Below are 12,420 nucleotides of genomic sequence, written 5' to 3'. Positions count from 1 at the left end.
TGGGCAACTAAAGTTTGAGATTTGAGTGTTTTGTTTTGTCATGTGGTTTGTTGTTGTCATTTTGTGGAGGCAGGTGCTTTATGTCTGCCTGTTTGTCAAGGTGGTAATTCCAAAGTCATTCTGCAGTCTCATGCTACCTCTGTTCACATCCAGATGGCAAACACTGCTCTCCGTGGATGACCTTGTGGAGAAACTGATCAAGAGGCTGGAGTTCACTGGGGAGCTTGGCAACACGTACATCTTTTATACCTCAGACAATGGCTATCATACAGGTGAGGGGCCACGTCAGGTGTGCATGTCACCTGAGACAACCTGGTAGCCCTGGCAGAAATTCTAGTGCTTGTGCACCTGTAGACTTGCCAGGATGGTCTTTCCCTCAAGACCCCTGGGCTTAGAGTATGCACCCTTCTCACGTGGAGAAGCCAGGTTTCCCAACTTTACTGATTGGAATGCAGGTCATTTGGTATCTCAGAGAAGAGAATGAACTTGGGTGGTGGGGGGGCAGTACTGGAGATTTCCTTCATGCAACACTCATAAAACTGAATACGAGAACAAAGGTAGGATATTCTACACAGGAAAACAAAAAGGTTATCTTGGGAGAAAAACTTACTTGGAATTTGTTTCTTACACATTCTTGTGTTTTGGAAATTGCATGGTAAGTCAGCTTCGTGTTCTTGACTTTGGTCCTTTCTACGTGGATATTTTCTTCTTTCCTCTATTAACTTCCCCTTGAAATGAATTAACCTTGGGTTTGCTGGCCTAAAAGTAGATTGACTAGGTATTTAATGTGTTTATCATGAATATTTTGAAACACTCAAAAGTTGAGAATGGCATGGCACACACCTGTCGGCATCCCTGCTCAGGTGGCTGATGTAGGAGTGTTAAGCCTAGGAGTTCGAGACCAGAAAGGGCAACGTAGCAAGAGCTATCTTTTTTTAAAAAATTAAAAACAAAAAACAACAACAAAAAACCCAGTAAAACAACTGTCGTAATCCTGTTCAGATTTTCAGGTGTGTGAAGCCAGTCTTGAGTCTTTTAGGACTTCCCAATGTTTTCCTGTTTGCTGGGTCTTGAAGTCATTCCTCCATGAGCTATGAGTCCATGTTATCACCCACACACATCTGATGTCTTCTGTGTCGCGATCCATAGTCCATACATCATCTTGGTTTTTTAAGTCTTGTCTCACTTGAAACTCACTTGATATTCTGGGAAAAATAAATGTTTTATCCTTAGAATGTCCCGTATTCTATATTTGGCTACTTGCCATCTTATGAGGCCTTTACTTACTAGTTTCTATTTGGCCTTTCCTGTGACTTGGTAGAACTGATAGAACTGATTATTTTCAGACAATGCACTGCTACTACCATGACACCTCATGAAACCTGTGGCGTTTGGCTGTCCCAATGTGTAGATAGCAGTGTGGAGTTTCCTGCAATTTCGCTGTTTTTCTCAAGACAAGGTCTTATCGTGTAGTTCAGACTGACTGACCTCAAACTATTGATCCTCTTGTCTTTGCCTCCTGAGGACTGAGATTAATAGTGTGTGCCCTCATACTCAGCCTGCCAGTGTGAAGTGAAGGATGAGGCAGTTTCAGCCTGAATCCTTTCTGGGAACCTCTCCAGCACTGAAATACCCCTCAATGATTTTTTGCTTAAATTTCGCTATTTCTTCCAGCCCAAACGGCAAACTCTGTTATAATTCTATCCTTCCACATGTTATACATGAATTCCTCAAAGACCTTCCTCACATCAGTTATTTGGTTGTCTGCAACTGAGGTTCATTCAGGAAAGGCAGGATAAATATTTGATGGTATTTAGTCACTGCATTCAACTGATCACGTTGAATATTGTGCGTACATATTTATGTATTTGTGTTATAGCCCTTTCCATTCGTTAATTCACTCATTTTGTTGTACTGCAAAATAGGACGTCCCTTCTAGTTACTTATCTGAAAGAGGTGGGCTTTATTGCTTTTTCTGACTTAGTACCTAAGAAACCCAGGTAAACAAAAGCTTCCTGGTAAAATACCAGCATTAACACAAAGTATATTTATGTTTTGCTGTCAATTAAATGAATGGGAGGATTTGCACTACACATTGTTTGGCTCTATCTTAATTTTGTGTATTTTATTTTCAGGACAGTTTTCTTTGCCAATAGACAAAAGGCAACTGTATGAATTTGATATCAAAGTTCCACTATTGGTTCGAGGGCCTGGGATCAAACCAAATCAAACAAGCAAGGTAAGTGTCTGACTATGAGGTTGATGCTGTACAGGTGGCACTTCTCTGAGAAAAGGCAGCTGTTGGTCCCTGAGGATGAAGTCTAGCCAGTGTGAGATCACGTGTTTCTAAGCATTTTTCTTTTGGCTTCCACCTCCTCTCTGAATTTTTTTTTTTGCTAGTCCTGGGCTTGAGCTCAGGGCCTGAGCACTGTCGTTGGACTTTCTCAAGGCTAGAGCTCTACCACTTGAGCCTCACACCACTTCTGGCTTTTTTCTATATATGTGGTACTGAGGAATTGAGACCAGGTCTTCATGCATACTAGGCAAGCACTCTACCACTAAGCCAAACTCCTGGCCTTATTTTTTTTTTTTTCTGTGTATGTGGTGCATGCTAGGCAAGCACTACCACTAAGGCAAACTCCCGGCCCCCACCTCCTCTCTGAAGTATTTGTGCCATCATACATATCATGTCACATCAGCTTTTTTTTGTTCTTTGGAAACTAAGTCTTTGTCCTGCACTAGTGACTTCTTCCTGAAATAATGAAAAAGAAAAATGATACAAGTTTGGGCAACATCCAGAAAGATTCTGACTGCCTCTTGAGGTATGGGACAGGAACAACATCTGCCTTTCTTTCCTTCTTAAATGAAGCTGGTTATGAGAGGCAGCCCTCTGTTTGGCACCCACTTTGCTGCAGGACAGAGGTGTCTGTGGAATTGGCTCCAGTCCAGTCAAGCTATGGACTCTCTAGGGACTTCCATTTCCTGTGGCCATCTCCATCCTGTTACACCCAGCTCCCACAGCTGTTCAGGCTGCTCAGTATACCTGGAGGATCTAGAGCTGGGGCTGTTATCTCTAATGGTGGAGACCTGGCTGGAGAGCTCTGTTCTCAGTAACATATGGATTGCCTGTCCCTGAATTGTGTCCACTGACTGGCAGTTTCTGACAGCTGGAGAGATGCAGAAATTGATTCAGAGCCAGGATGTATAGCACTTGTCCTCCAAGAGTCATACTAGCTGTCAGGAAACCTGACCCTTTGTTTGTAAAAGTGGCAGGCTTAGTCGATGTTTTTGTCTTGTCTTTTTCTCCAAATCTCTTTAGCCTCTCCTAGAGTATTCCAAGTTTTCTTAACAGTTGTACATACTGTTACTCCTCAGCAAAAGCTTGTTTGTCCTGATACAAGCTGTTAGCTTTGTTTTACTTACTCCTTGTGTTATTGTTATTGATTGTGGGGCTTCCACTCAGGGGCCTGGGTGCTGTCCCTGAACTTTTTTGCTCAAGGCTAGAACACTTGCACTTGGAGCCACCATGCTACTACTTTCTTTTTTCTGGTAGTTAATTGTAGATGAGTCTTAGCAACTTTTTCTGCCTTGGTTCTCAGATCTCTGCCTCCTGAGTAGTTAGGATTACATGTGTGAGCCACTGGCACCCGTTCTTGTATGTCATTTCTTACTTACAAAATGAAGGAAGTTGTGCTTCCCAGGATTACAGTAAGGAATATGTAAGAATAAACCTAACATATGGAAGACTGAGTACACTTTAATTCTTGCTCACTGCACCATTTTCAGGCTTTTCTACTTGGTGACCAGGTGGCTTGAAAACTTAGTCCAAAAATTTCTACTTAGGCCACTGCAGTGATCTCCAGTCTCAGTGGGATAGTCCAAATTAAGATGTTATTGTGTAAAATATAAGATGGGTTCCAACACAGATGCAGAATCTCATTCTTTCTTTCATGCTTATCACCGTAGGAGTAGGAATATTGTTGTAAATTATATATGTTGACGGTGCTAGCTTAAGCCCTGTAGAGGCACTGTGCATAGAGGGAAAATAAGTCTAACAAACCAAGAAAATATGACAAAGTATAAGTACACCACTGCAATTAATTTCTGGAATTTTGTCTAAAGGTTCTGTCTTAGGCAATTTAAGGAAATTTTTGTGTCTACACAGTTGGAATAAGTTTCCTGCAGCCTTGAACTTTTTTGCAAACTTGAGTTCAAAACTAGTCTGGGCTACATAATGAGATCCTGTCTCAAAAAAATTAAATTAACAACAACCAAAAAAGCCTAATGAGGGGCCAGGAGTTTAGCCTAGTGGTAGAATGCTTGCCTAGCATGCACGAAGACTAGGGTTCGATTCCTCAGTACCACATGCATAGAAAAAAGCTGGAAGTGGTGCTGAGGCTCAAGTGGGAGAGCTCTCACCTGGAGAAAGTCTAAGGATAGGGCTCAGGCCCTGAGCTCAAGCCCAGGACTGGCAAAAAAAAAAAAAGCCTAATGAAACTTTTTTTTTTTTGCAGTACTAGTGCTCAAACTTAGTACGTCATACTCACTAGACTGGTCCTCTGTTGCTGAGCCGTGCCTAATGAAAATTTTTATAGCCGGCCACTGGTGACGTGCGCCTGTAATCCTAGCTCCTCAGGAGGCTGAGATGTGAGGATGGATTCAAAGGCAGGCCAGGCAGGAAAGTTCATGAGACTCTTAACTCCAGTTAACCACCAGAAAATCAGAGTGGAGTTGTGACTCAAAGTGGCAGAGCACTAGCCTTGAGCAAAAAGCTCAGGAACAGTGTCCCATGACTAACAAAAAACAAAAACAAAACCTCAAAACTTTTATTTTGGCGGTATACTAGGGCTTAAACTCAGGATCTCATACTTGCTCAGCTGGTCCTCTATTGCTAAGCCATGCTTCTAGGTGAGTTTTCTGCTGGGTAGTTTTTAGATAGAGTCTCCCTTCCTGCCCAGTTGCATACCTGGACCTCAGTCTGACTAGTTTAGGCTTCCTCTCCCTGGGATGACAGTGGCACATGACTGCATCCAGCTTCCCTGTATGGAGATGGAATCTCACAGACTTTTCTTTTCCCAGGTTGGCCTAGAATCTCAATCCTCCCAATCCCAGCCTCCCATGAAGTTTAGATGACAGGCTTGAGCCACTGCACCCCACTATAACTTTTCTGCTCATGACAGTCTGAAACTTCAATCTTCCCATTCTTAGACTTCCAAGTAGCCATGTTTATAGGATATAACCACTGGTGCCCTGCTTTTATAGGAAATCTTTTATTAAAAAGCAATTCTATCACTTTGTATACAAATAAAATGTCATATTTGAACATATGAAAATGTAAGATCAAAATGAAAATGGGATGTGAGGATTCCTAGTCTCAGGTTGTAGGAATGAGAGTTTAGTATGGATGGAAGAAGGAAATACGCCCAGCTATGCTACTAGCTCATTCTTTCCTCATTCTTGTAGGTGCTCGTGGCCAATATTGACTTGGGTCCTACAATTTTGGACATTGCTGGCTATGACCTGAATAAGACGCGAATGGATGGAATGTCCTTACTGCCCATACTGGTGAGTACGAGGCCCTCCATCAACACTGAGCTGAAACTCTGAATAAACTCCAGGAGTGTAAAGCTCAAAACTTACAGCTATTCAGTAGAAGGACAAAGAACAGAATTATTCTCTGATCTTGTGGTGGAGAGTTTTCTAGAGGAAAAAGACTGATTGGACTTCATTCAGCATTCTTTAATTTCCACCTTTTCTCTGTCCTCCCAGAAAAACCACTGTAAGCAAACTTGATAGGTGACAAATTCAGAAGATATTAGCAACACGTGAAAAAAGAATACATAGTCCTAAACTATGTAAGTTCTGGGAAGCAAAAATGAACAACCCAGAATTGGCCAGAAAAAAAAAAGGCAAAAAATCAGCTCACAGAAGACTTAGAAATGACCAGAGTCAAGGCAAAAGAAGTAAGGAATGCTTAGCTAGAGGAGGCCTTGCTTACTTATAACCTAGCAAAGATTAAAAAGATGATATCCAATATTTGTAGAAGTTTAAGGAACTGGAAATTGCTCATACAATGTTCACAGAGGTATAAGCAGTAATGCCTATCAGGAGGCTTGTTTAGTAAGACACATCACAGAATATTCTGGATGGATTTGTTCTAAGAAAACCTTCTCAGGAAACAAATCCATCCAGAACTTCTGGAGTGCCGACTGTGGCATCACAAAGTTGTCTTTGTCTTCTTATCATATAAACTGCTCACATTACCTGAAAAGTGTTGGAACGCAGAAGTAATTACTCCCAATCTATAGTGTGTACCTGACTGACTAAATTTATTCCTAATTAGGAAAATAAGAGTCTATTGTAGGGGTAAGCACACCTGGTCTGTATATTTAATTCCCTGCACAGCTCTGAAAGCAGCACTTCAAGCCATGACTCTGCCCTTCATGTGCAGACATTGAGGTGTTTCTAAGTCATTCCTGCTTATTCAGGCAGTCGATGACCACAGAACAAAATGAAATCTCACACCCTTGGGTTGCATTAACCACTTATGTGAGACACAGTTAAAATATGTCTGTCAGAAAGTTGTGTTGGACTAGCAGGGGCTGGTCTAGCCTCACCTCTGTTTGGGGGAGTAAATTAGATGAGAACATAATAAGAGCCTGACTTAACTGCAAGGCCCATAACCTAGCGCTGGGACTCTACAAGCTTCCCGATTGATTTTATTATGTAGTGCCATTCAAGAGCCACTCCTCCAGACTGCATAGGTACCATTTTCTCCTAGACACTTGACACTAAAGAGTGGGGTTCTGAGGTACTCTCAAGCATGGCAGATCAGCTTTCCTGACTGGCAGGGAGGGGAGAGTAGTATGAGCATTTAAGGAGGAAGACGTGCTTCTGAAGCTTGAGGGACTGTTCAGGCTTCGTTGCCCACAGTGAGTTAGGAGACAGTTTCTCTCCTACGCCCCCTTTCTTAGCATTCAAGACCCTTTAAAAGCTAGTGCCTGCTCCTCACGAAACGCATCCTGTGTTAGTGTTCACAGGCAATGGTTTCCAAACTAACACTCTTCAGAGGGTTGAGGGCTTTCGTGTGATCCCTACACCATCGGGAGCTCAAATTCTCAGAGGCTGCTCATGCTGCTTATGCTCGTTTTTCGTTCAGATTTTACTGTGCTTGCAAGTCACCCAAGGCGCTTATAGAGACACAGCTTTTTGCCAGGTGCCAGTGGCTCATGCCTGTCATCCTAGCTATTCAGGATGCTAAAATCTGAGGATCCCCATTCAAAGCCAGCCCACGCAGTAAAATAGTTGAGACTTACCTCAAATTAAACACACACACACACACACACACAACAAGGTGGAGCTATAGCTCAAGAGGTTCTGGCATTGAGAAAAAAAACCAAAAACAAAAAAAAAACAACTCCCAGGACCAGCACAAAAAACAAAAACAAACAAAACACAGAGCTTTTGGCTTATTCGGACTGAAATAAGGGCTGAGGAAATAACTCAGTGGTAGAACACTTGCCTAGCGTGTTTGATTTAATCCCCACCACCACTGAATGTGTGGATGAATGAATGGTCCTTCTCAGCTAGAATAAGTAGAGCATCAAGCTGGAGATTGTGCACTTCCTTAAGGTTCCTGCCTGACCTTCGAAAAGGAAGGCTTTGGCTCACATCAAGAGCCTCTTCTAACCAGGTCTTCCTGAGTTCTTCTCACCATTTCAAATCTAGATTTTTGCTTCTAGACTGACTTCTTAAAGCACAGTCTTAGTTGTGTGAAATCCCTGCTCAAGACCTCCTCTTCTACAGCTGGGGGATAGCATAAGTGGTAAAGAAAGACTGTGGGCTCAATCCCCAGTACCAAATAAAAGGAAGAAATTACAGCAAAAACAACAGCAACAAACCCCCCCCTCCTCCCTTGCTGCCCCATCACCTGGCTTTCTACTTGTTTATTCATTCATTCATTCATTCATTCATTCATTCATTTATGAGATAGAAATATTCACTATGTTTTCCAGAGTGACCTCAAACTCATAGGGCTCAAGTGCTCCTCCTGCTAGATCAGGATCAACTGATCATCCAAGTAGCTGGGACTAGAAGGGCTCCCACTGTGCCCAGCTTGTGTGCTGTTGTTTATAGAGCAGACATGGAGCCTCTTCCTGTGTGAGCCCCAGTCCATTTTATCCCCTCCGAGAACATATGAAAGCTAGGTTTCACACAGCTAAGGGTTCTCTATTCATGTGCTTTTGATCCAGAAACTTGGTCTCCTTCTACGTTCTTCCTCTTTCGCCATTTGTGTTCCTATCCTAAAGTTTTGCATTTCACATGCTGCTGCCTCTGTTCCACACTGCTAATGGGCCCTGGATACTGAATGGTTAGCACGTGCATTGTGCTCTCCTTCTGAGCCCCTGGGAACCTGGCACAGCGCTTCATGCGCAGCTCCAGTCTGTTTTGTTTTGTTCTTGTCTTCATAACTATTAGGTAAACTTAGAACAGTTCTTAGAGATTATAAATGGTTTTAACAAGCACAATCCAATCTGGACTTCAAACAACTTGCACCCAGTAACTGATTCCTGTTGAGTTACTTTGTTGGTGTCTGTTTCCTGGCTTGCTTCACAGAAGTTGTCTTGGGAATGAACTATTAAATGTTCAAAGTTTTCACCCATCACTTGAAAGGCTGTAAATACCAAACCCAACACTTAGTAGCTTTTATATACATCACATCAGCCATTCCCTTTAACCACTTCCTTTTAACTCTCAAATCCCCATTATCAGTTTCTTGGAAACTTTGTCATCTTTGATGTCACAATCTGTATGCCTCACAGAAACCACTTTTGCTCTTTCTTTTTTCCCCCTAGAGAGGAACTACTAATGTGACTTGGCGATCTGATGTCCTCGTGGAATATCAAGGAGAAGGCCAGAATGTCACTGATCCAACCTGTCCTTCCTTGAGTCCTGGAGTGTCTGTGAGTAGCAGCTTACATCGGCTCCCTGACAACACAGCAAGGCACTATTAACGCATGAAGTATTAAGTAACCCTTGGGATGCTACTCGTGAATCACCCCGTTATCAGAAGGTTCACTTTGAGTTCTAGAACAAGAGCATGCACCTGGGTTCTTCCCTTAGCAGCTCCCTTTACCTGCTCCCCACCCCTCCCAGTAGGGGTGGTATCTGATGAAGATGGGGTCCCACCTGTGATGTGACTGCCACATTCCTTGTCCTGGTTTCTGCCCTTGCAGGCAACTAAGTTGATGTTGCCATGGAAAAACAATCTTCACTGAACTTTTAAAATCCTCCCCACAGCAATGTTTTCCAGACTGCGTGTGTGAAGATGCTTACAACAATACGTACGCTTGTGTGAGGACAGTGTCGGCGCTGTGGAATTTGCAGTACTGTGAGTTTGATGACCAGGAGGTAAGGATGACATCTGTCTGCCCCCGTCCTCCTTTGCCTGCTCCCCAGGCTCTGTTGATTGGATTTGGGGACTAAAGAACTGTTCCCAGGGCGTGCCTCGGAGAAGACACATTCCTTCTCTATACTTCTACTTTGTTTCCTTGCGAAAAGAGAATTTCATAAGGCTGCGTCTCACTTCTCACATCCTCGACAGGACACACACATTCAGTGCTCAGTTCACTGAAATCCGCAGTGATATGGGCCTGTTCTGCTAGCACCCCTCCCCCACCCCGTAGTTGGGATGAAAGCGAAGCTCCGTCAGAGCTGCACAGAGCCCAAGTATTTCCTAGGAAGCTGAGGAGCAGCTGACTCAGAAATTCGTGTCCCCACCCCACACCCCCTGGTGTTGCTCCATAGACTCGAGTGGGGTGATGAAGTCCCAGAGCTGCAGCCTCAGAAGGTGGGGTTTGGCCCACACTGATTACAGTTGGTTATCTGGAGGATGCCATGGATGGATGCCAGTCCTTTTGGAGCAGATGTTTTTCCACCCAGGGCCCACCTTCCTCTTGCAAAAGTACATGGGACAAGGAAGAGAACCTCCACCAGACTCCTTGTGATGGTGTCAGCTGGACTCACACCAGCGAGAACCCCAGTAAAGGTGGCACTTAGCACTTCCTTCTTTGCTTGTCATCTGACTCCACCCATATTAGTCAGCATATTGATTACAGGGTGGAGTTCTGAAACTAGATGTTACAAGTTAAAACCTTTGGGGCTCACAATTTGACCTAGGAAAAAAGCTGGAAGTGGTGCTGTGGCTCAAGTGGAAGAGTCCTAGCCTTGAGAAAACCCAAAGATAGTGCTGAGTTCAAGCCCCAGGACTGGAAAAAAAAAAAAGTTAAAATCATTGTCCTCTAGATGATGTTATGCATCCCAAACTACTATGTAAAACAGGAAAATGTTTATTATAACACAAGCCTTTCCATATATTCTCATTTGAACCACACAACTTTAAGGTAAAAGTAAGCCTTCAAATGTTAACGTCACTGGCCTTATTACAGAGTCTGGTTTCTGAGACCTGGCCACTGAGAGCCTGCCTCTGCTCTCTGCTCTGATCACAGGAGTTAGGTAATGGTTCATCTTTCTGCTGGCCCAGAGGCGTGAGTGTATTTCCAGCACAAGGCTGCAGACCCAGTGCATGCATGCACTGTCATCCACGTGTACAGTTTGGCTCTTGGAGTATCTTTGGACCAAATGATGTTTTGCTGAGCCTTGGGTTTTTGTTTTTACTTACCTCCTTTCTTTAGAAATACCTTGCCTTAGGAATTATTTCTTCCTGGTTTTCTTAACCTCTCCCCGCATGGCCCCTAGGTGTTTGTGGAAGTTTATAATCTGACCGCAGACCCAGACCAAATCACAAACATCGCTAAAAGTATAGACCCAGAGCTTTTAGGAAAGATGAACTACCGGCTGATGATGTTACAGTCCTGTTCTGGGCCAACCTGTCGCACTCCAGGGATTTTTGATCCTGGGTAAGTTTCCTTTGTCTTCAGTTTCTTTGCTGGATTGTCCTGCATTTCTGGGAGACAGTGAGAGTCTGGCTGGCCTTCGCTGGGCTGTTTTCATTCTGCTCTGCTGCGTAGCCTGTGATGCTAGGGAATAAGCTCTTGAACACAGGGCTGCTTCAGCCTCGGACACAGTGCTGCTCTCCGTCCTTTCCTGCTGGGGCGGCTCCTGGGCTTCTGTAAGCTCTCACCTGGTGCTGTCCTGTGCTAGAACTCCCAAGATTTCATGCCTCATAAGCCCCACACAGAGAATTCACGTGTGAAACCCGCATGAAAATAGTACACAATCAGTGTTGGACTATGTAACCCTACACCTGCCAGGCCAGATCTGCTCCTCCCATCCTGGGACCTCCCGGGACCTGTCTGTGTCTGTCAGGAGTGACTGCATCAGCACCCCTTGAATCCCAGCTGCTGTAGCAGGAAGCATGTAACCGTTTTATGCTTGTTGAGTATGAAGACAAAAATCCAGACTGTCACTGGAGAAGGGTTATTTTAGTTCCACACTGTAGTCCTGAGGACAGAGAGATTCCTCGATGGTAACTTATTTAGCCATCTTAGTGTTCAATTGTATCTTCTCTTCAAATTAAAGACGAAATAGGAGAATGAGTAGAGAAATTAAACAGGCTACTTACTAGAGATGATGTTTACTGTTAAATAGTGTATGTACAGACAGACACTAAAAGGAGATGAGAGTGGTGAAGTAGCTCAGTGGTGGAGGGCTTGCCTCGCGTGTTCAAACCTTAGGTTTAATCCCCAGCACTGTGTAGCAACAAAAACCTAGACAGCCATATATATGCATATAAAAACCAAATTGTACCCTATAAATTTGTACAGTTCCATTTTGGTCATTTCTTTAATATCCTTTTCTATTATTATTATTACCAGAGTACTAACAAGACTGTTGAAATATTCAATAATTAGAGTGGATGTGGCCATTTTCTTTCCTCATCCCAGGTACAGGTTTGATCCCCGTCTCATGTTCAGCAATCATGGCAGCATCCGGAGGCGAAGGTTCTCAAAACATTTTCTGTAGCGACCGTGCCCAGCCTCCGCTGCTGGATCCCTGCACGCCTCTTTCTCATAAAGTGATTGCAGTAGGTGTCTGTAGCTCCTTCTCTGCGACCATGCCTGGAAGAGCTCTGGACTGGCCGTTGTAAGTCCTGTTTGAAAGAGCCACCTGATAGCCGACTCTTGTTAAACTGTGACTCTGCCCCTGTGAATCAGCGGTGGTGGACCCTGGCCTTTTTTCTAAGTGGACGAGCACTTCTGAGGTCTGTCGACACCACGCCCCTCCTGTCCCGGGACCACTCTTCTGACCATTCCCATGTGGCCCAAGTCTGAACTGATAAACGTATTCAGGTAAATGGCAGTAGTGTAGGACACACAAAGAAGAACAGCTTTTGGTATTTAGCTGTACCTACTATCAAACGACCTACATAGCACTTCAGGCTGATCACTTTACCATCCA

General features: G+C 43.8%; 1 protein-coding gene across 1 annotated transcript in view; it reads left to right on the top strand.

The window, feature by feature from the left end:
• Positions 1-12,141, top strand: part of Gns (glucosamine (N-acetyl)-6-sulfatase) — a 30,805-nt gene extending 18,664 nt beyond the window's left edge. Inside the window, exons 8-14 of the mRNA XM_090327997.1 lie at positions 154-272; positions 2,136-2,239; positions 5,464-5,565; positions 8,856-8,963; positions 9,301-9,411; positions 10,759-10,919; positions 11,907-12,141. Of these exons, the coding sequence (XP_090184123.1) occupies positions 154-272; positions 2,136-2,239; positions 5,464-5,565; positions 8,856-8,963; positions 9,301-9,411; positions 10,759-10,919; positions 11,907-11,985 (784 nt within the window). The 3' untranslated portion in view covers positions 11,986-12,141. The remainder of the gene's footprint in view (positions 1-153; positions 273-2,135; positions 2,240-5,463; positions 5,566-8,855; positions 8,964-9,300; positions 9,412-10,758; positions 10,920-11,906) is intronic.
• The last annotated feature ends 279 nt before the right edge of the window (positions 12,142-12,420 follow it).

This window comes from Megascapheus bottae, chromosome 2 (assembly GCF_031878675.1).
Source record: "Megascapheus bottae isolate mThoBot1 chromosome 2, mThoBot2.hap1, whole genome shotgun sequence".
Taxonomy (NCBI): domain Eukaryota; kingdom Metazoa; phylum Chordata; class Mammalia; order Rodentia; family Geomyidae; genus Megascapheus; species Megascapheus bottae.
The sequence above is the reverse complement of the archived record's forward strand: the minus strand, read 5'-3'. Positions and strand labels throughout refer to the sequence as shown.